Below are 21,184 nucleotides of genomic sequence, written 5' to 3'. Positions count from 1 at the left end.
AGGCAGGTGGCCTCCAAGCCTCAGTTTCTTCATCTGAAGAATGAGGGTAGCAGTAATGCCCTCCAGCCTGCTGTGAAGAGGTAAAATTGGGGGAAGCATTTATACACTGAAAAGGATTATTCTTGTGTAGGTTATTTTCAATTTTGCCTGTCTCTTTATCTTAAACTTTGAAATGATGCTCATTAAAATGGATCTAACCTATATATGTTTAAAACATTTAAAACGGCAAGAGTTCTCCAAACAACAGTAAGGAGTTCAGATGGGATCTGTTCAACTTCTCCATTATCCCTTTTGACAACCGGAAATCAGATGAATTAATGGGCCTGAACTCCTAGAGGTGATGATCAAAGGAAGTCAAAGCAGCTATGTTGCTGGGAAGGCCTCCCAGCACAGCAGGGCTGCTGCCTTCCCAGCCATCACATCCTGGCCCCAGAAGAGGGGGCTTGCTCACAGTATGGGCTTAGCCACAGTTCCAGCAGCAGCTCTCCACCATCCTGCCTGAAAATCCACACAAGAGGATGATTAGTTACTCATGATGCCTAATTAAAAATCAGTTCTCCAAAAAAAAGAAAAAAATCAGTTCTCCAGAAGAGTAGGATGTGGGTTTTAACTGATGGCAGGACTGGCGGAGGACAAAGAGGAATAATGTGTAAATGGCCCAAATCAACGCCAGACATGGGGTAGGGGCTCAACCGGTATTTGTTGAGTGTGAGCCTGAGGGCCAAGGCCCTCCAAAGCACGTGCACACGGACGTTCACACACAATCAGGGACAGATCCATTCGCAAAGCAAAACGTGGCGAATCATAACCATGGATGGGGGTTACGAGCGGAGTGCTCCCAACACACAAGGCCTGTAGCGTCTCAACTTTAAAAAGAACCAAAGTGCTAGGACGACCAGGTCTGGAATCGAATCTTGACACCGCCCCCTTCTGTCCGTATGCCTTTGGCAAGTGACCCTTTCCCCCGGGGCCTTGGTGTCCTCACCTGTAAAATGGACACCATCGTGCCCAGATAAGGATTCAGCGATTTACTGAATTTACTAAGGGTCAGCGTGGGGAGGCAAGCCGTTGCTAGCGGGAGCCAGGGCTGGTGCCGGGAGCGCGCCTGCGAGGCCGCCTGCAACCTCTGGGGGCGCGCACATGGTGCGCACGTGGAGGGAGTTGCGCACGCGGCCCGGAGGCTGGGCGGGCAGGGAGCAGCGGTCCCGGAAGCTGTTACTACAGGTCAGTGGCTTGCTGGGGTCGACCTTGAGGCGCTGCGAGGCCACCGCAGTCCAGGAGGTAGGGACCCGCGCCTGTCCCCGGCCGGCCCGCCGGTCCTGCGTCCTCCACCCCCACCATCTTGGAGTCCTGTGCCCGCTCCCTTTCCCCGCTAGCCGGCCCTGTCCCCTCCCACCCTCCCGGGCCTCCTGAGCCCTGCTCTGCCTGCCCTTCGTGACGAGGGCTCCCTGTGCCGACTTCCTCCCGCAACTCAGGGAGTAGGCCGGCCAGCTCCGTTTTACAGGTGAGGAAACTGAGGCTGAAGGTCCTCGAGAGGTGCATGGTGGCCACACAGTAACATCCCCCCTGGGACTCTGGTCGGTCCCAAGCCCCGTGTCGGTCAGCTGTCCTCCCGTCTTGTACTTTCATGGATTTCTTTGTTCCACGTGTGCATTTGCGTTTGACTCTGATCTGAGCACAGGGATGGCCCGGATGAAGACAGGCCAGGCCCTCCTCTCCCCGGGTGGCACAGTCACCAAGGCATGGTTCGCTTTGTTGCAGTGGAGATTTCTTCAAGCCAATTTGGAATTGGTTTGTGTTTTGATTGATTTGGTGGTTTGTTGTTGTTTGCGCGTTTGTTTTTCATGTTCCCCAGGGCACAAAGGGTCGCTGTCGTTTTTCTTTCCAGAAAGGCTGTCTGTTCCCGCCCCTGCCCAGTCTGATGGATGTGTGGTTTATGATACTGGAGACTGTTTGGCTTTTCTTTGTGGATAAAACTCATCTTGTTTCATCTTTCAAATAGTGAGCTGAGTCCTTGCTGACCAGAGCCTCTGCCCTCACTAACATTCCTGAGCTATTAAATATTTGTTTAAAGGGACAGACATAAAGCATGGTGTTAGGAATAAGGCATCTTGAAGAAATGGTCTTCATAAGAGCACAATAGTTGTAATATTCTGAGTTAATCTTGGATCTTAATGTATCAAGGCTCAAAGCACTATGGAGTCCGTAATTATTTGGCCTGGTGGTCACACTTTAAGACAGATTATTTTATTTTTCTTGTAGCCTGGAAAGTAGAAGAACAAAAAAGAGAGGTGATGTGTTGAAATCAAATGTGAGACCGTGGTGAAGAATGGGAGAGGCTGGGGACGGAGGCTGATAAAGGCTTTGGACTTGGGTTTGCAGGACTTGGGGTCCTGCAGTGGGGTACGTTTGACAGATGGAGCCCCAGTCCCTGGGCTGCACTGGGGAGGTGGGAACATGGCCGGACCAGGGAGCCGTGCTCTAAGATGGTCTCCTTAATGTGGAAAGAATTGAGTGAGATTGAGGAGGAACAGGCCTTGGATGGTTGGGTGTTGCGGGCTTGCGGGGGAGACAGCGGAAGAAATAAAGTTTAGACGATAAGTGTGTCTCCCCATTTGACTGGAGCAGGGCCTTGACATCATCGCTTTTGTCCCCTCCTGTGTTCCCGTCTCGACACCTAGCACACAGCGCTCGGATCCTGTCAGACTAACCAGAATTATCGTTTTTAATTGGTTCTAGGATGCATCTTTGCTCACGTTTTAACAGCTCGATGTTGAGCTGGGTCCCACAGTGGACGGTGTCTTCCTCTGTGCCGTCGTTCATTCGGCAGCTTTTTGTCTTTCTTAGTTGCACAGGAAGTCACAGTGCTCTTAAATTGTTAGCTCTGATGAATTGCAGGTTTCAGAGTTGGAGACTCAGGCAGAAAAGATGACCTGTTATCAGACTGTGTTTCTCTACTGTGGCTCATTTCTTCTTCTTTGAAAATGCTAATGTTTTCAAGGAACTCAAGGGAGGGGGTTGGTCAAAGCCAAGAACAACAGGTACAAGTAAGAAAAATGTACTACTTTGTGGGTTGGAGAGGGAAGAAACAGCTGGTGGAGTGTCTTCTTTGCAGGGAAAATTGGACTGCTGTATAACCACTGGCAGAGCAATACCTTTGAGGGGCACGTGCTTTACGGCAACCAGCCTTAGCTGCCCGCTGAGCAGGCAGCCCTAGCCCATAAGCCTGCTCATGACCAGCCAATCTGAACACACCTTTTGGGACAGTGGGGCCCAGGCTCCATCATCCACTGGAGTCTTGGTGACCCCGGGTCTGTCTCTTGGCAGACACCTCCCACTGCTGCAAGTTCAAGGGCAGAGGCCCTATCTTTCCCTTCCTTGGTATCCCAGGGCTCAGCACAAGACCTGACACATCAGAGATGCTAAATTGGGTTTTGCTGAGCAGAACTGTACTGGACAAGTTGGGGCAAGTTGTCTTTCTGGTGCCTACGTCAGTCTTCATCTCGTAGGAGTCGTGTTCTAGGTCAAGGTTCCATTTCACGGCCCTCAGTCCTCCCTGCAGCTGCTTCGTGAGTTACTGGTTTTGTGAGCTAACCTGGACACTGTCTTTCTCTCCAGCCCCCATCTCTCTTATTTCTAACTCTTGGCTTTCAGAATGAGCTTTTGGGACCTAGTCCTCTTATAAATTAGGGCCTGTTTCTATGTCAGCTCTCTTGGTGACATTGCTCCCAGGGAGCCTGACTGGTTAAGCTGCGACATAGCAGGATCCCAGCTGGTGCAGCAGGTCGTCTGTGCTGGGTTTGGTGTTTAAACAGGTGAGCAGGTCTCAGCCTGGGGAGAGCTACAGAGGTGAGAATCTCCTAGAAACACAGTCTGTAGTTCGCCTTCTGCTTTGTCTCCAGAGAAGACACGAGCTGGACCCGGGGGACCTCAGGATCTGCCAGCCTTGACGTCTGCTTCCCACCCCTGCCCTGGCTGACTTATATGCTCCTTCTAGAATGAGATGCTTTGAGCATGCAAAACGTCTTTTCTCGGCCTGCATCAAGATTGTCTGCGGGTGGTTTGTACAGAATCGGAGACTTTTAGGAGAGCTGTTCTCTCTCTTCTTTGGCTGCCTCTCAGGCCTTCAGGGGAGGGTCACACTTTGCCTGAGAATGTAGCCACTGCCGGTGCCACCACCAGTTTGCCAGTTTTATTCTTTTAATCTTTGAAGGTGACTCTGGGGATGTTTCTGTGGTAAAAATCTAGTGATCTTCCAGGCTTCCATTTGATTTGTGAGAAGTACTGATTATCACTGTAAGATTTTTGCAAAATTTGAAGTTATTAAAAGCAAACAAAAACTAGTTTTCAACCATTCCCATAAAAATTGTTTCAGGCAAGAATCATCAATGGATGCGAAAGCTAGGAAATGAAAGTATGATGAGAAACAGGACGATTACATAGTCTCAAAGCATCTTCCCATAAGATGTTAATTAATTACAAAGGGAAAATTGTAATATTATGGTGGATAAACCTGGCAGATACCACCTTCGCCAGGTGATGAAAGTTAGCAACGTCAGTAATGGGACAAACTGACATCTGTGCCTTCGAATATGAGGCTCTGAGAAGGGCTCAGCGTCACATCTGTGTGTTCCTACCCCAAACATATAACCTGAACCCAGTTGTGAGGAAACATCACACAAACCCAAGTGTACAGAATCTACCAAGTAACTAGCCAATACTCTTCAACAGTGTCAAGATCACATATTTACACACACACACACACACACACACACATGCACATACATTAGAGAGAGGTAACGATAAGGCAAGTATAATGCAGTGTTAACATTTGAGAAAGTTGGATGAAGGGCATGTGGAATTCTTTGTGTTATTTTTATAATGTTTTGTAAGTCTGAAATTATTTCAAAATAAAAAACAGAGAAGACTGGTTCTCACAGTTCTTTCCAGAAAGAATTATAGATGTGGGAACTATAGATGTATTATAGATAAAATATGCTATATGTTTTTGGCAGGGAGAGCTTGACAAATCTAAATGTTTTTCATAGTGTGGTAGCATCCAAGTTTTGTGTATCCTGGTAGATATCTGACATAAAAGAGTGTTTATGTCCTTCAAAAGCATGTACAAGAATATTCATAGCAACCTTATTATTCATAATACCTTGAAATAAGAAACAACCTAATCGTCTATCAAAAGGAGAGTGGGTAAAGAAGTTGTGATGGGGACTTCCCTGATGGTCCAGTGGGTAAGACTCTGCACTCCCAGTGCAGGGGGGCGCAGGTTCGATCCCTGGTCGGGGAACTAGATCCCGCATGCGTGCCGCAACTAACAGTGTGCATGCCGCAACTAAGAAGCCCACATGCCACAACGAAGATCCCATGTGCTGCAACTAAGACCCGGTGCAGCCAAGATAAATAATAAATAAATAAATATTAAAAAAAGAAGTTGTGATGTATTTATATGGAGTACTATACAGTAACGAAGATGAACGAACAGCAGCAACATGCAACAACATGGATGAATCTCAATGTTTATCAACATTAATGTTCAGCAAAATATAATCAGACCCAGAAGAGTACCAAATGTATGATTCTGTGTATCTAAAGTTCCAAAACAGGCAAAGTAATTGATGGTGATAGAGGCAACGTATTGTTATCTTTGGGGTTATTGACTGAAGGAGGTATGAGAGATCCTGCTAGGGTGTGAGAAGTGTTCAGTGTTTTGATCTGGGTGGTAGTTACATATATGTATATAAAATCATCAAGCTCAATACTTACGATTTGTGCACCTTATCTAAGTTATACACCAACAACAATTTAAATGTATCTTGTGTGGATTACAGATCCAAATATGAATTGTAAATAACAGAAAGTCTAAAAGTTGACATATGAGGATATGTTTGTGACTTTGAGATAGAGGAAAATTTAAGAAACAGGATGCAGGATGTGCTAAATGTAGAAGACACTGTTGATAAATTAGTCTACATTAAACTTACAGACTTCTCTTAAACACACCATTAAGAGAGTGAAAAGACAAGCCATCTAGTGGGAGAAAATATTTGCAGCACATATAACTGACAGAGGGTTCGCCTTGAGAATATATGACGAATGCCTCCAGATGAAGAAATTTTGTAAAAGAAACTCAATAGGAAAATGGGCAACAGGTACTTTATAAAAGAAGATATCCAGGAGGACAATGCAATAGGAAAATTTGCTCCATCTCATTATAATTGGGGAAGTACAAATTGAACAATGCAATGAGAAACTCGTACACACCTCCTAGGATGGTAAACATTGAAAAGACTGACATTCTCAAGTGTTGGCAAGGGTAGAATGAGGGGAACTGATAAATGGCTGATAGGAGGGTAAATTCATCCTACCACTTTGAAACCGTTTGGCCTTTGCTACCACAAGTGGACATAACTATTTCGTGACCCACCAATTCGACACCTAGGTGCGTTCCCAACAGAAATGCATGATGTGACTGGGTGTGTGGGGTGGCTCTGTGTGTACAAAAGGCAAGTATAACAGCGTTCATGGAAGCTTTATTCATAGTCAGAAACCGGAAACAACAAAGATATCCATCAATAGTAGAAGAGTTGAGCCTGTATACAGAACACTACAGAGCAGTGAAAACAAACGTGCACAAACAACACTGACCAAAAGAAGCCAGACACAGAAGAATCCATGCTGTGCGATTCATTTACGCATTATTCAAAAAACAGGCGAGACGAATCTATGGAAGTCCTGCCTTTTGAGCAGAGGGGAGGGGTCCTGACTGGGAAGCAGTGTGAGGAGGACCCTGGGGTGCTGGTATATGCTATTTTTTGGACTTAGGTCATGGTTGCCTGGGTGTGTTCACTTGGTGAAAATTCATCAAGCTGTATTCTTACCCTGGTTCCCTTTTCTGCATGTATATTGTCCTTTAAAGTTGATTAATTTGATTTGTACCTGGTGTAGTGATGTTTGGTATATTGCATGTCACAATGGGCTGAACTGTGTCTCCCCCGCAGATTCTTGCGTTGAAGCCCTTACGCTCAATGTGATGGTATTTGGAGATGGGGCCTTGGGAGGTAACTAGGGTTAGGTTAGGTCATGAGGGTGGGGCCCATGCCGGGATTAACATCCTTAGAAGAGAAAGAGACCACAGTGCACACACAGGCTCGCTTTCTACCCGCTCCCATCCTGTGAGTGCACAAAAGAAAGATGGAGAGAGATGGCAGCCTCCCGTGAGGCACAAGAAAAGGCCTCAGAATATAACCTACCAGCCAGCACCTGGGTCTGGGACTGCCAGCCTTCAGAGCTGTGAGAAATAGATCTGTGGTTTAAGCACCCCCCAGCCTATGGTATTTTGTTAAGGCAGCCCAAGCCGACGTATAAGTGTACGATAGCATCGACTAGTTTTCTGAGCTTCCTTCTGGGCTGGGCCCTGGGCTAGGCACTGGGGTAGGGAGATAAGACTCCGTCTGTGCGCTCAGGTGACGCAGGAAGAGCTGGGACTCTCCAGTGTGGTGATGAGGGTGCAGAGGAGGGGCTGAGAGACCGTGCAGCTTCCTCACTCAGCAAGGACAGCCACCCACCTAGCCCACCTCACCATGCTCCCGCCCTGCGCTCCATCTGAGCCCTGAACTGCTGAGCTGTCATGGACCAGAGCGTGCTGCTTGTCACGATCTTGAAATTGGAACAGCAAAAGCCATCGACTCTGGACTGGAACAAAGGCTGTGCTGTTTTTCCTAAACGTAGTGGGCTCCGCATTGTTAGGAAGACACAGAAAGCACTTGTGCTCAGAAAAGAAACTGATTTAAAAAGGAGAACATAGCCTCTCCTCCCACCCCCTCACCCCTCCCACCCCCGTTGCACGCAGCTTTTTCTGCATGGATTTGGTCTCATTATATCAGCGGTTTCTGATTCTTTTTATATTTTATCATCTCCATGGACTTCTGCTCACCAAAGCATTTGCTTGGTTTAGGCAAATGTTCTAGACTCAGCTTTGCACTAAGAACCTCAAATAAAAGTGTTTTTGAAAAGAGTAGCTGTAATTGCCCCCCAAATTCCCAGAAGGCGTTATCATTCACATAGAATATTTCTGGAAGATTTTAGTGATACTTTTTATTCTTTGGTTTTCTTTTCCTTCTTGCTTCTTGATCAGCATCTACAATGTGAACGGCTTTGACCGTGTTTCCCAGCTTCCTGTTACTGAAGTCCTCTGCCCTCTCAGAATCTTCAACTTCATCGACAGCGGTGACCTTTAGTTTTACTCTCCTTGTACTTACTTTCTTTTTAAAAAAAGTTTTACTGAGATAAAATTCACATACCACACAACTCACCCGTTTAAAGAGTATAGTTCATAGAGCTGTGCAACCATCGCCACAGTCAATCTTAGACGTTTTCGTCACCCCAAAAGAAACCCAGCATCCCTGAGCTCTCACCCCACCTTCCCTCCTCTCTCCCAGCCCTAAGCAACTAGGAATCTGCTTTGTGTCTCTATGACTTGCCTATTCTGGACACTTCGTCTAAATGGAACCCACAACATGTGCTCCTATGAGTCTGGCTTCTTTGCTTCCTATGATGTATTTGAGGTCCATCCATGTCATAGCGTGTCTCAGTACTTCATTCCTTTTCATGGCTAACAGTATCCATGATATGGATACTGCACATTTTGTTGATCCACTCAATCAATGACTCATGGGCACTTCGGCTGTTTCCACTTTTTGGCTGTTGTGGACATCTGTGTGCGAGATGTTGTGTGGACAAATGTTTTCATTTCTCTCGTGTACATACCTAGGGATGCTTTTGTTCGGTCATGTGGTACCTCTGTGTTTAATCATTTGAGGAACTTACAGGCTCTTTTCCAAAGCCCTTTTCCATGTATTATCAGTAAGCAAAGGGAATATTTTATTGCTCTTTGACTTCTGCAGAATTTTGAAGTTTTACTCCTGACCAACTTTGCAGTTTGTCTGTTAAAATGCTTCCATGGGGGCTTCCCTGGTGGCGCAGTGGTTGAGAGTCTGCTTGCTGATGCAGGGGACACGGGTTCGTGCCCGGTCCTGGAGGATCCCACATGCCGCGGAGCGGCTGGGCCCGTGAGCCATGGCCGCTGAGCCTGCGCGTCCGGAGCCTGTGCTCCGCAACGGGAGAGGCCACAACAGTGAGAGGCCCGTGTACCGCAAAATAATAATAAAAATAAATAAATAAATAAATAAAATGCTTCCATGAAAAAGCTGGAGGTGTCATCAGCATGCTTAGACCTTCGCCCCACATATGTCTCATCCTCTGTGAGCACTGCTGGGGGGATCCAGGTCTTAGTCCCCAGTTTTCTCAGGAATGGAGACATTTTCCACTAGATGCATTGTTACTTATGGACCAAACAGCTTTTCAGATATTCTGGCTATAAGAGCAATTTTTTTTTTTTTTGCTGGTGTTTACCTGTGTCATCTCACATATTACACCACTGAGAGTTCAGATAGAAGACTGCTCACAGGTTTTGTTTGCCTGAGCTGATGTCTGGGCTGTCCACTGTGACCATGCTGATGTCATGGCCATATTGGCAGTTAAATGGTGTCCGAATCAAGAACATGGGGAAGACCTGGGACTTTCAGTATCATCCTTTCTGATACACATCGAGAATTTACAGCATTTTTAGAGGCCTCTACTCCCGGCCTCCACCTTGCACAGAGCTCAAATGCACGTAAATTGTGATCCCCTAAAATTCATATGTTGAAGTCCTAACCCCCAGCACCTCACAATGTGACTGTATTTGGAGATAAGGTCTTTAAAGAGGTCATTAAGGTTAAATGAGGTCATTGAGAGTGGGCCCTAATCCAATATGACTGGGGTCCTTAGAAGAAGAGGAGCTTAGGACACAGGCATACAGAGGAGAAACCATGTGGATGACACAGGGAGGAGAGAGCCACGTGCAAGCCAAGGAGACGGGTTCAGAAGAAACCAACCCTGCAGACACCTTGATCTTTGACACCTAGCCTCACAGAATTGTGAAATAAATGTCTGTTGTTTGAGCCCCCCAGTCTGTGCTACTTGTTACAGCAGCCCAAGCTGACTAATACATGCACCATGATGCTCCTTCACCCTGACACCCTGCCTGCTCTCTTGTCCTGCGGGCCTGATGGACAACTGCTGTCCTATTTCCCAGACCGTATCCGCTGCTTGGCTCATCCTGAAGCCTCCATTCTGGCTCCCTTTCCACTGGGCCCCACCCTCGTCCTTCTTGTTTCCCCAGGGCCAAAGGGGCCTCCTAGGTAGAAGGCACACCATGGCCCAAGTATCACCCCACAGCAGGAGGAAAAAATGCCACCAGGGGGCTCCTATCAAGACTTGAACCCCCGCCGCTCCCACTTCTCCTTTACAAGGGGAAGTTCAGTGATTTCTTAGCACTTGCCAGGGTTCCCATTGAGGGCAGAACTGGGAAGGCCAACAGTGGACACCTTATATACAGAGATGGCTTAGATTATCCCAGAAGCATTTTCATTTCATTTAACAGAATTTGTATGTTGTGTTTTCCTCCAGATGATTTCTAATGTGGAAATAATTTTATATGTTGAAAAGTCTCAATATTTGCTAAGTGGAAGCTGGTGTTATTTGTTAAGTTAGGTTTATGGAGGTATAACTTACATCCAGTAAAATTTACCCTTTCTAGATGTGCAGGTCCATGAGCTTTGACAATGGTATGTAGTTTTGGAGGAACCACCACCACAGTCGCGATAGAGAATATTTTCATCACCTTCTAAAGATGCCTCATGTGTGAACCTTTGCCCAGCAATGGCTTCTGAGCAGAGGAGGTTACACGATTTAGTTGACGCTTAGGAAGGTTGAATCAGAAGCAATTTTCAAGAAGGACTGGGAGGAAGAGTGATTATTTTTTAAGGCAGAAAAACTAGAAAAAAAATCCCAGTGGCAAGTGGGAGGATGGGCAATCCTGGGCAACACCTCCTGAAGGCCCAAAGGAGGGCAGGATGTCAGAACCAGGGCAGGATGATTTTTAGTGCCATCCTTATCTCACTGGTCCCCTAAAGGCTTCTGATGCTGCCCTCCAGTGCTTAGATAGGCACAAATTTAGAACATTTTATTATTTAAACAATTTTGCAAAAAATTACAGCCATAGCTCCTTCATTTAATATGGTTATTTCATATTTCTGTAATTTTTTTCTTTTTCTTATACTTTTTTTTAAATTTATTTTTAGCTGCATTGGGTCTTCATTGCTGCATGCTGGCTTTCTCTAGTTGCAGCGAGTGGGGGCTGCTCTTCTTTGCGGTATACAGGCTTCTCATTGCAGTGGCTTCTCTTGTTGCAGAGCACGGGCTCTAGGCTTACGGGCTTCAGTAGTTGTGGCACGTGGGCTCAGTAGTTGTGGCTCGCGGGCTCTAGAGCGCAGGCTCAGTAGTTGTGGTGCATGGGCTTAGTCACTCTGTGGCATGTGGGATCTTCCCAGAGCAGGGCTCAAACCCGTGTCCCCTGCATTGGCAGGGGGATTCTTAACCACTGCGCCACCGGGGAAGTTCTGTTTTTTTTCTTTTTAATTCATGACTTCTACCAAGTTGTGTTGACCTCCACTTACCTGACATTATTTTGCATACACTTTTCCCCCATGTATAATTTATATATTTATTTATCTTTTATTGTGGTAAAATATACATAAGACTTACCATTTTAACCATTTTAAAGTGTATAATACAGTGGCATTTGGTACACTCGCGGTGTTGTGCAAGTGTTAGCGCTGTCTAGTTCTAGAGCATTTTCATGATCCAAAGAGGAAGGCTTACGTATTAAGTAGTCACTCCTCATTCCTCCTCCCCTCCCCCCACCTCCCACAGCACCTGGCAACCACTAGTCTACTTTCTGTCTCTGTGGATTTGCTTACTCTGGGCATTTCATATGTAGAGAATCATATATATGATTCTTTTGTGTCTGTCTTCTTTCACTTAGCATAACGTTTTTGAGGTTTATCCATTGTTATAGCGTGTATCAGTGCTTCATTCCTTGTTGTGGCTCGATAATATTCCATTGTGTGGATATACCACATTTTGTTTATCCATTCAGTAGTTGATAGGCATTTGCATTATTTCCGCCTTTCGGCTATGTGAAGAGTGCTACTGGGAACATTCACGTGCAAGGATTTGTCTGAGAACCTGTGTTCACTCCTTTTGGGTATATACTTAGGAGTGGAATTCCTGAGTCATTTGGTGATTCATATGGTAATTCTATCGTTAACTAACTGACGAACTGCCAACCTGTCTTCCACAGTGGCTGTACCATTTTACGTTCACAACAGCAATGTATGAGGGTTCCAATTTCTCCAGTCGTCACCAACGCTAGTTATTTTTTGTTTTTGTTTTTGGTGATAGACATCCTGGTGGGTGTGAAGTAGCATTTCATTATGTTTTTGATGAACACTTCCCTAATAAAGTGACTGTTAGCATTGAACATCTTCTCATGTGCTGGTTGGCCCTCTGTGTATCCTCTTTTGAAAATGCCTATTCAAGTCTTCTGCTTATTTTTTCATTGGATTTTTTACCTTTTTGTTGCTAAGTTGTAAGAGTTCTCCATATATTCTGGATCCTAGACCCTAATCAAAGAAATGATTTGCAAATATTTTGTCACATTCTGTAGGTTGTCCTTTTATTTTCTTGACAATATCCTTTGAAGTGCAAAATGTTAAATTTTGATGAAATCCTATTTTATGTATTTTTTCTTTTGTTGCCTATGCTGTTGATGTCTTATCTTAAGAAACCATTGCCAAATCTGAAGCCATGAAGACTTACCCCTATGTTTTCCTCTGAGTCATATGGTTTTAGTGCTTCTGTTTAGGTTGTTCATCTATTTTGAATTAATTACTGTGTATAAGTGTCTGGTGAGACAAGGGTCCAGTGTCATTCTTTTGAATGTGGATGTCCAGTTGCCTAGCACCATTTGTTGAAAAGACTCTTCTTTCTCCGTTGAATGTTCTTGGCATCTTTATTGAAAATCAGTTGACCATAGATGTATGTGTTTATTTCTGGAACTCAGTTCTACTCCTTTGGTGTATATATATATATATATATATATATATATATATATATATATATCCATATAGTTAAAGAGTTTGTTTTACTTCTATGTATTCGTGAAATTTCTTCTGTCATTTATTTCTAGTTTCTATTGTGAGAGGGAAAGATACTTTATATGAATTCAGTATTTTAAAATGTATTGAGACTTGTTTTCTGGCCTAACAGATAATTTATCCTGAAGAAATTCTACGTGTATTTGCAAAGAATGTACATTGTGCTGTTGCAGGGTGAAGGGTTCTGTGTCCGTCTGGTTATGTTTAGTTGGTTTATAGTGTTGCTCAAGTCCTCTGTTCTCGTTTGATCTTCCATATAATTTCATTGTTGAAAGTAGGATATTGAAGCCTTCAGCGACTATTTTATAATTATTTCTCCCTTCGGCTCCGTCATTTTGCATCACATAGTTTGGAGCTCTGTTTTTCGGTGCATATATGTTTATAATTGTTATATGTTCTTGATGACTGACCCTTATATCAATGGATAATGACTTGCTTTGTCTCATAGCAATTTTTGACTTAACATCTATTTTTTTCTGATGCTAATATAGCCACTCCAGGTCTCTTTGGGTTTCTATTTACATGGAGTATCTTTTCCGTCCTTTCACTTTCAATCTATTTGTATCATTAGATGTAAAGTGAATCTCTTGTAGATGGCACATAGTTGGATCCTGTTTTTTTAGTCCATTTTGCCAGTATCTGCCTTTTGATTTGAGAATTTACTCCATTTATGTTTAAACTAATTACTGATAAGGAAGAATTTCTGCCACTTTACTGTTTGTTTCTTATACATCTTACGTCTTTTTTTGTTTCTCAGTTCATCCATTACTGCCTTCTTTTGTGTTTAACTGATTTTCTTTGTAGTGTGTGATTTTGATTCCCTCCTCATTTTTCCTTTTCTATATATTTTGAAGTTATTTTGTTAGTAGTGACACTGGAGATTATAATATATATCTTAAATTTATTACAGACTTGTTTGAATTAGTACCAACCTAGCTTCAATAGTATACAAAAACTCCGCTCCTATACAACTCCATCCCTCCTCTTTATGTTTTTATTGGCACAAATTACATCTTTAAACATTGTGTGTTTATTAACATATATGTATGATATTTCTTTTTTAAGTGTTTTTCTTTTTTTACAATTGTATTAAGATATAATTGACATATGCCATTTTATAAGTCTAAAGTGTACAGCATAATGATTTGACTTACGTACATCATGAAATGATTACCACAATAGGTTTGTATAATATTGTTTTATGCAATATTTCATACAGGTTTAAAAACTGTTGATGTCTTTACACTTGCCCATCATGTCCTTGAAATGAGAGGTCAGATCAAGCCTCCTTCACCTCAGCAACTTGATCTTTGTGGTACGTGTGCTGAGTCCTTGGGGTGGAGCTGGAGGGGGAGTTCCTTCCTGGGCACCCAGGGGCCCAGGACCTCCTCTAGAGCACTTAGCTCTCTTCTGGAGGCTCGCCTCACCTGACAGGTGGTTCCTTCCAGGATAAAACGCCCAGTGGTGTGCAGATGGCCAGGCCCGAGAAGGCTGTGCTAGCCAGTCCTTGGAGAGAAGGTAGGTGTCTCTCCCCTGTGCAGGTAGAGCCTTTCTGACGTTTGGGGCCACGAGGGAGTGGAAAACGCACAGTTGAGGGACTCCCCTTGCATGCTGCCCACAGCAGTCCCAAGCCACCCCTCTCCTCAGCCAGTGTGGTGCCGTGGCTGGGATGATGGCGGGCAGGTGGGGACACTGCAGGACTCTGTCCCATCCACAGGGGTTCAGGCAGCCGCCGCCAGGCCCATCCTCTTGCCCGACCTGAAGAGCAGCTGCCTCGACCACCCCCTGCACCAGGGGCTCCTGCACCCCACGCGGCGCCTTTGCAGCCCCTCCTCTGCTCCAGCTCCCAAGTCGCCGAAGAAGCCCAAGATGCAGGCCGATGGTGACATGTTCCCCAGCGACTGGAGCCCACCGCCCGTGGAGTTCCTGAAGCCAAGGGCCCTGCTGGCTGACAGCGGGGCCCCAGCCCAGAGGCAGGCAGGCACGGCGGGGCCTCGGGGCCTGAGGAGACTGGCCCACCAGCTGCCCGAGGAGTCAAAGCAGGAGCCCCAGGACCCAGACCCCCTGGGGGGTCTGGCCTCACTGGAGGAGCCGTTCTGGAGCACGGCAGGCACCAGCCCAAAGGCTGCAGCGCCACGGGTGGACGCCCACACCTTGGTGAGCCAGGAACTGCCCCTTGGCCTCCTCTCCTTGCCGCCCCTCTTCATCCACCTCTCCTTAGTCACCCCCAAGCCACCGCTTTTTGGCTATCCTCCTCAGCCACACCCCAACTGCCCTCCTTCGGCCACCTCGCCTTGACTGTCCCTCCTTGGCCACACACATCCCGCCACCTCTCCCCAGCCCCTGGGCCTTCGTGCCTGGGAGCTTGGGCCCCCAAGGCTGGGCTGCATCTCTCCCTTTATTTCTGCTCCTAACTCCTGCTAATAAAAATGCCTGGGGTGGTGCCGTATTTGATGCCGCCCCTGTGTGGGTCCCATCAAGGCTTTTGCAGCTGTGGTTGGGATCATGGGTCTGGGCGAGGTCAGGCACAAAGCCTCAGGCTAACTGTGGTCCAGCGACCTGGGATTCCGAAGTGGAAACTTCAGTGATGAACTTTAAGCCGGGAATAAACTGTGGTTGCTGGGAAGATTGTGGGGACATTTGAGTGCCCATAGATCCAGGAAATTTATTCTAAGAATAGGATTTATTTGTTTGTAATAGCTCAAGATTGCCAATAACCAAAATGCCAATCACTAGGGAACTAATAAATTATGTTCTAATCATAAATCAGAATACCATGGAACTGTTTTTTTTTAAAACAAACAAACAAAAAAACTATCCCTTTAGTATTGATGTGGAATGACCCTGAAGACATATTATTAACTGAAAATCAGCAAAGTGCAGAATAGGGGGTGTAGCGTGCTACCACCCGTGTTGAAGGAGAGAGTCTATGATGTATTACTGTTTGCTTGTCTGTGCGTAAAGTATCTCAGCACAGCCAGCAGTAAACACGGGGAGGGACCTGGGCGGCTGGGGATGGAGGTGAGCGAGTGAATGTATTGCCTGTTCAGAAAAGTAAACAAAATAAGTAAAGGGCTTCACGTAGCTTCAGTTTTACTCTTTTTCCCTTTGTCTCTGTCTTCCTCTTTCTTGCCCATTCCCATGTGGCTTCTCCAGAATGCCTCTGGGGACTCCGAGTGCTACGTCAACAGCTTGGATTACTTACTGCAGGAGAAGAGGTGAGTGGGGAGGGTCCATCATGGGGGTCTTCATTTCTGTGGGGTTGGCAGTAATTTCATGGGTTTGTCCTCAGAGACTCAGAGCAAATTCCTCTCAGGATAAAGCAGTCTACCCCCGCCATCAGCATGCCTCCTGAGTGCCCTGTGTGCCCTGGTGAATAACGAGTGTGCAGAACAGTAGCGGGTCAAAGGGCAGCACCTCTGAGGCAGAGAGCCCCGGATCCTCACCACGCACAGAGCCCTCGTTCCAGTTCTGTCCCCACCTCGGCGCTATTCTGCCCAGTTCATGCTAGTTTAGGGCTTGCTCAGCTCCCACTGAGCGAAGCGGAAGAAGCACACTGCTTTGATACCGAGGCGCACAGCCTGACCATCGACTCGACGGTGACGGAGGTGGAGTGGGAGGGGTGGGGGGTAAGGTGCCAGCTTTTCCTGCGCCCTGCCCCGCGCCGCCACCCGAGCACGCTTTGCTCGTCATTCCGTAGCGCTTGGTCTAGTTCACCTGCCCTCCCCCTGGGATTATGGTGAGCATGTCTCACGTGGAAGTTGGTTTCTAAAGGCAAAAGTCACATCCCATCAGAACTGGAAATCCCTTAGGGAGGCGGAGGTGGGGATGGAAACCAACCCCGGTGCTCTTTCTTTACTGGAAAGCAAGTGCCATGGCTGGCTTGCACTGAGGGCCCATTTAGTGGTGAAGACACTAGAATCCCGCTCCTCCATTGGCCGCGAGGACCGGGGCAGCTGGGACGCAGCGGACTTCACCCCCGGGCTTGCGCTTTGATGCGCGGGAACGCGTTGCCCACAGGCTTATTCTTGTGTTCTCATCCCTTCTCCGGTGTTCTTTTTGCTCGGTGTGTGCACTCACTTTGCGGAAGTTAAGAGGCGGTGCTGTTGTCTGATGCTTGGGTTCTTGTCGGAATGACATCTCACTGGTCTCTGTTTTTCCCAATTCCCAGCCCACGTTCTTGCCCGCAAGAGGGGGTTAAATACACGAGTGGGATGAATGATTGTTTTCTCTCCTGTGTCTATTCCTGACCCCACCCCAGAGTCATCTTCCTCCTCTGGGCTCTTAATAGCCCATGACTTTTGTTGTTTAACTCCTTTACCTGAGTATATTTTTTCCTAACCAGAGGGTAAGTTAGGGAAGGGGCCATGTCTGTACGTTTGCACGATATCCAGCTGTAAATATATTAGATACTCAGTAGTGTCAGCAGGAAAGTGAACACGCGTGGGGAACTACCCGCTCCTCAATGCCTTGCATGGGAAGGTTCCTGCTCTGCCCTGTGCCCTGTGCCAGGCACTGGATATACAGATATGATGGTGAGCCCCACTCACCTGGAATTGAACGCAATGATTCTAGTGTTTCCCGTGCTGTAAAGCTGCTATGGAGGGGCCTGGAATAGTGGCATCTAACTTAGCCTGAGAGTCAGGACAGGTTCCCCAGGGGGGATCCTTGTCCTTGGACCTTGGAGGATAAGAGTTGGGAGGGCAGCAGGAGTGACCACACATGTAAAGGCAGGAAGGACAGACCGTGCCTCTCCTGGCTGGCTAGGACTGGAATTCTCAGTGGCAGAGTGTGGGGAGTGGACAGAACAGGAGATGCAGCTGAGATGTGAACGGGAGCCTCGTGAATACAGGGTCGAGTCGTGGGAGAATTTTAAGCAGGTCCTGATGTGTTTTGCCATGTGTTAAAGAGAGTGCGCTCAGGCTGCGTTATAGAGAATGGATGGGAAGCATGAGGGGGGAATAGGGTGAATGGTGATGAGACGGGGCCTTGGGGAGCTCCCGTGGGACCTGCTGCCCTGGGTGGCTGGGGCCTGTGTAGGGAAGAGGAATTGAGAATTAGGTGCACGATGTTGGGAGGACCGGCCACATTTGGCTGGAAATCATCCATCTAGTGGCTGGCTCAAAGGATCTGAACCCAACACAGGCTGGGCTGGAGGCGAAGCCTTTGAGAACCGAGGACCAGTGGGCAAAGCCAGGGTGAGCGCCCTGGACAGCTGGAGGGAACAAGGACGCAGAAGGCCAGGCGGGGACTGGTGCCCCCTTTTGGGGTTTGCGTGTGCTCAGGGCAGGAGGTGAGGGAGCCGGGCTCCAGCAAGATGATGGTCGGCACACAGGGCCTCTGGTGGGGCCCATTGAAAAGGGAAGTGAGGGCTTCCCTGGTGGCACAGTGGTTGAGAGTCCGCCTGCCGGTGCAGGGGACACGGGTTTGTGCCCCGGTCCGGGAAGATCCCACATGCCGTGGAGCGGCTGGGCCCGTGAGCCATGGCCGCTGATCCTGTGCGTCCGGAGCCTGTGCTCCGCAACGGGAGAGGCCACAGCAGTGAGAGGCCCACGTACTGCAAAAAAAAAAAAAAGAAAGAAAAGGGAAGTGAGGTGCTCAGGCCTGGAGGGAGAAAATGGACTCAGGGGCGGGGCAGGGCAGGTACAGTAGGGAAGGAGCAGGCCCTGGGGGGCTGCCACTTGGGGCTGGAGAGGCAGGCCCGGGGGAGCCATGGGCACAGGGGCTGCTCCTGGTCAGTGTGGCTGGACCCGGGAGGAGCAGAAGGGCTAGGCCCTGTCCCTGGTGTGTTAAAGAGTGAGCAGGTGCCAGAACAAAGTACACGAATAAAGGTGCGTTTGAAGTTGTGTAGCGTAAATTGTCTTCTTTCAGGCAGCACAACTGATGCAGTACAGTCCCTCCCCCGCCCCAGGAATCTAAGTCTGAGAGCTGTGTGCAGGGAGACAGGGCTCTGAGCTCCCTGGTCCCCATGCCTAGGCCTCGCTGTGCCCTGGGAGGCCCCTGCAGCCCAGTAACGGGGCGGATGAGCAGGCACTGCACTGACCCTATTTTCACCTCTCACCTTCTGGCAGGCAACAGGCCCTGGAGCAAGAGCGAGAGAAGCTGCTTCTGCAGGACTGTCTTGACCTCAACTCCTCGGATCCTGATGAAGTGCCGCTCACACCAGAGCACAGGTGTGGGGAGTGGGCACAGGTGGGAGGGGAGGCGTGTGCCCACTCAGGGCCAAGTCCCCGCACCCGCCTCTCCAGGCAGAGGGTTTAAGTGCTCACCTGCCGTTGGTTCTGGACGGTTTCCACCGCGATTTGTGCGCTGTTGATGAGTTCTCAAGCTGCATCCTTCTCTTAATCCCACATCTGTTCATTGATTCGAGAAGCATTTATTCACCTACTGTGTGTCAGGGTCTAGTGTGGGCCTTTGAAGACACAGAGGTATAAAATACGGCCTGCTCTTCCCCAGTTGTCTGCCCAAACGTGTGGAACCAGGTCTCAAACTACAGTCTGAATGAACATTGACTTTACACGGGAAAATACAGCCACGTGACGTTTTCTGTCTTCCCCTGTGTGGGGAAGGAAGGCGGCTTCTGTCAGAGCTGTCGTCTGGGCCAGAGTCTGCTGGCCCATTGGCTGGAGGGAGGGCTGGAGTCATCTGTACCATGGAGTCTCAGAGATACCTGAGGACCACAGTTGAATTCATCTTCAGGGTACCCTGTTATCCATTCATCCATTTGTCTGTCCGTCTGTCCATCCGTCTGTCCACCCATCCGTTAAACATCTGTTACGTGCCAACTTTGTGCTGGACTCTGTGCAGACTCTGGGGATACAGCAGGAAGAGAACCAAACAGAGGTCTCTGCCCCCGTGTTGCCCGCCATCAGGGCGGGGAGACCACCAATGCACACGGTAAATGAAGGAAGTTGTGTGACAGGTGCTCATGAGAAAGGAGGGAGTGGGGAGGGGGCGTCAGCAGTGCCGGGAGGGCTGGAAGGTTCGGAGGAGGGGTCAGGGAAGGCCTCTATGAGTGGCTGACTTTTCAGCAGAGCCCTGAAGATGGTGAGAGGCGGCCCTGGGGGGGCCTTGCGGCGGCGGCAGCAAGAAAGAGAGAGGAGGTTAGGGAGGCTGCAGGAAGCTGGCTGCCTCTCATCTGAACTGGGTGGGGGGTAGACTCGGTGGAGGGGGGGTGGCGCGCAGGGGGAGGCGGGGGCGGAGGGCGCCGTGGTAGTAATCCCGGAGTCAGGGCCGGGTGCTGAGGAAGAGGCAAACTCTGCGTACGTCTTCAGGGTAGAACCGACGGGGTTTGCTGACAAGCTGGATGGAGGCTCCGGGAGAAAGAGAGGAATCAGAGGGACCCCGGGGATTTTGGCCTGAGCAGCCACGAGGTCGGAGTTGTCTTTATTTAATGGAGGAGGGCTGAGTGACGCACGCTGGGGGGTGGCAGGCATGGACACAAGAGTTCACTTGGGGGACCCCCGGGGTGAGACCAAGACAAGGACCCCCTTGTCTAGTGAGGCCAGCTTGGGAATCACCATGTATAGGTGACATTTAGAGCTGCAAAACCAGATGAGATCAGCCGGGAGCCGGCACAGAGAGAAGAGCAGGGGGTGCACAGCGTAGAGGTCACGGTGACGTTGACAGGGAGGCGCCTGGGGCGAGCCTGCCTGGAGTAGGTTCAGAGGAGAACGAGAGGAGACGGCAAAAGAGGAGACTGGGCAGCAGCCGAGGGGAAAAGTGGAGCCGGGACAGATCTGTCTGCCTGTCTGTCTGCCTTCCTTTCCTCTCTCCCCTCCCTCCCTCAGGCCCCACGTGCCCCCATGTGACTGAGGCCAGGCTGGTCCACACGCCCTGGATTGCCTGCCTGTCTGGGCTTTGCTTTTTCTATGCGTCCAGGTGACGTTATTCAGGTCCCAGCCGTGATGGTCTGGTTTGGGTGCTCACGCCGAGTCAGCATTCTGCATCCACTCACCGAGGGGCGTGAGCGATGACACACAGACACCTGGGGGCCCCCACTCGCAGGACCCCCAACTGGTTCTCACCATCACTGATGCCCAGAGAGGATCCCAAACAGCACCTTGGCT

At 48.3% G+C, this 21,184-nt stretch overlaps 1 protein-coding gene across 1 annotated transcript in view; it reads left to right on the top strand.

Moving 5' to 3' along the window:
• The first annotated feature begins 1,140 nt into the window (after window positions 1-1,140).
• Window positions 1,141-21,184, top strand: part of FAM178B (family with sequence similarity 178 member B) — a 96,304-nt gene continuing 76,260 nt past the window's right edge. The window contains 5 exon segments of the mRNA XM_032652270.1: window positions 1,141-1,281; window positions 14,564-14,633; window positions 14,833-15,254; window positions 16,272-16,333; window positions 19,187-19,288. Of these exon segments, the coding sequence (XP_032508161.1) occupies window positions 1,141-1,281; window positions 14,564-14,633; window positions 14,833-15,254; window positions 16,272-16,333; window positions 19,187-19,288 (797 nt within the window).

This window comes from Phocoena sinus, chromosome 13 (genome assembly GCF_008692025.1).
Source record: "Phocoena sinus isolate mPhoSin1 chromosome 13, mPhoSin1.pri, whole genome shotgun sequence".
NCBI classification, from domain to species: Eukaryota; Metazoa; Chordata; class Mammalia; order Artiodactyla; family Phocoenidae; genus Phocoena; species Phocoena sinus.
The sequence above is the reverse complement of the archived record's forward strand: the minus strand, read 5'-3'. Positions and strand labels throughout refer to the sequence as shown.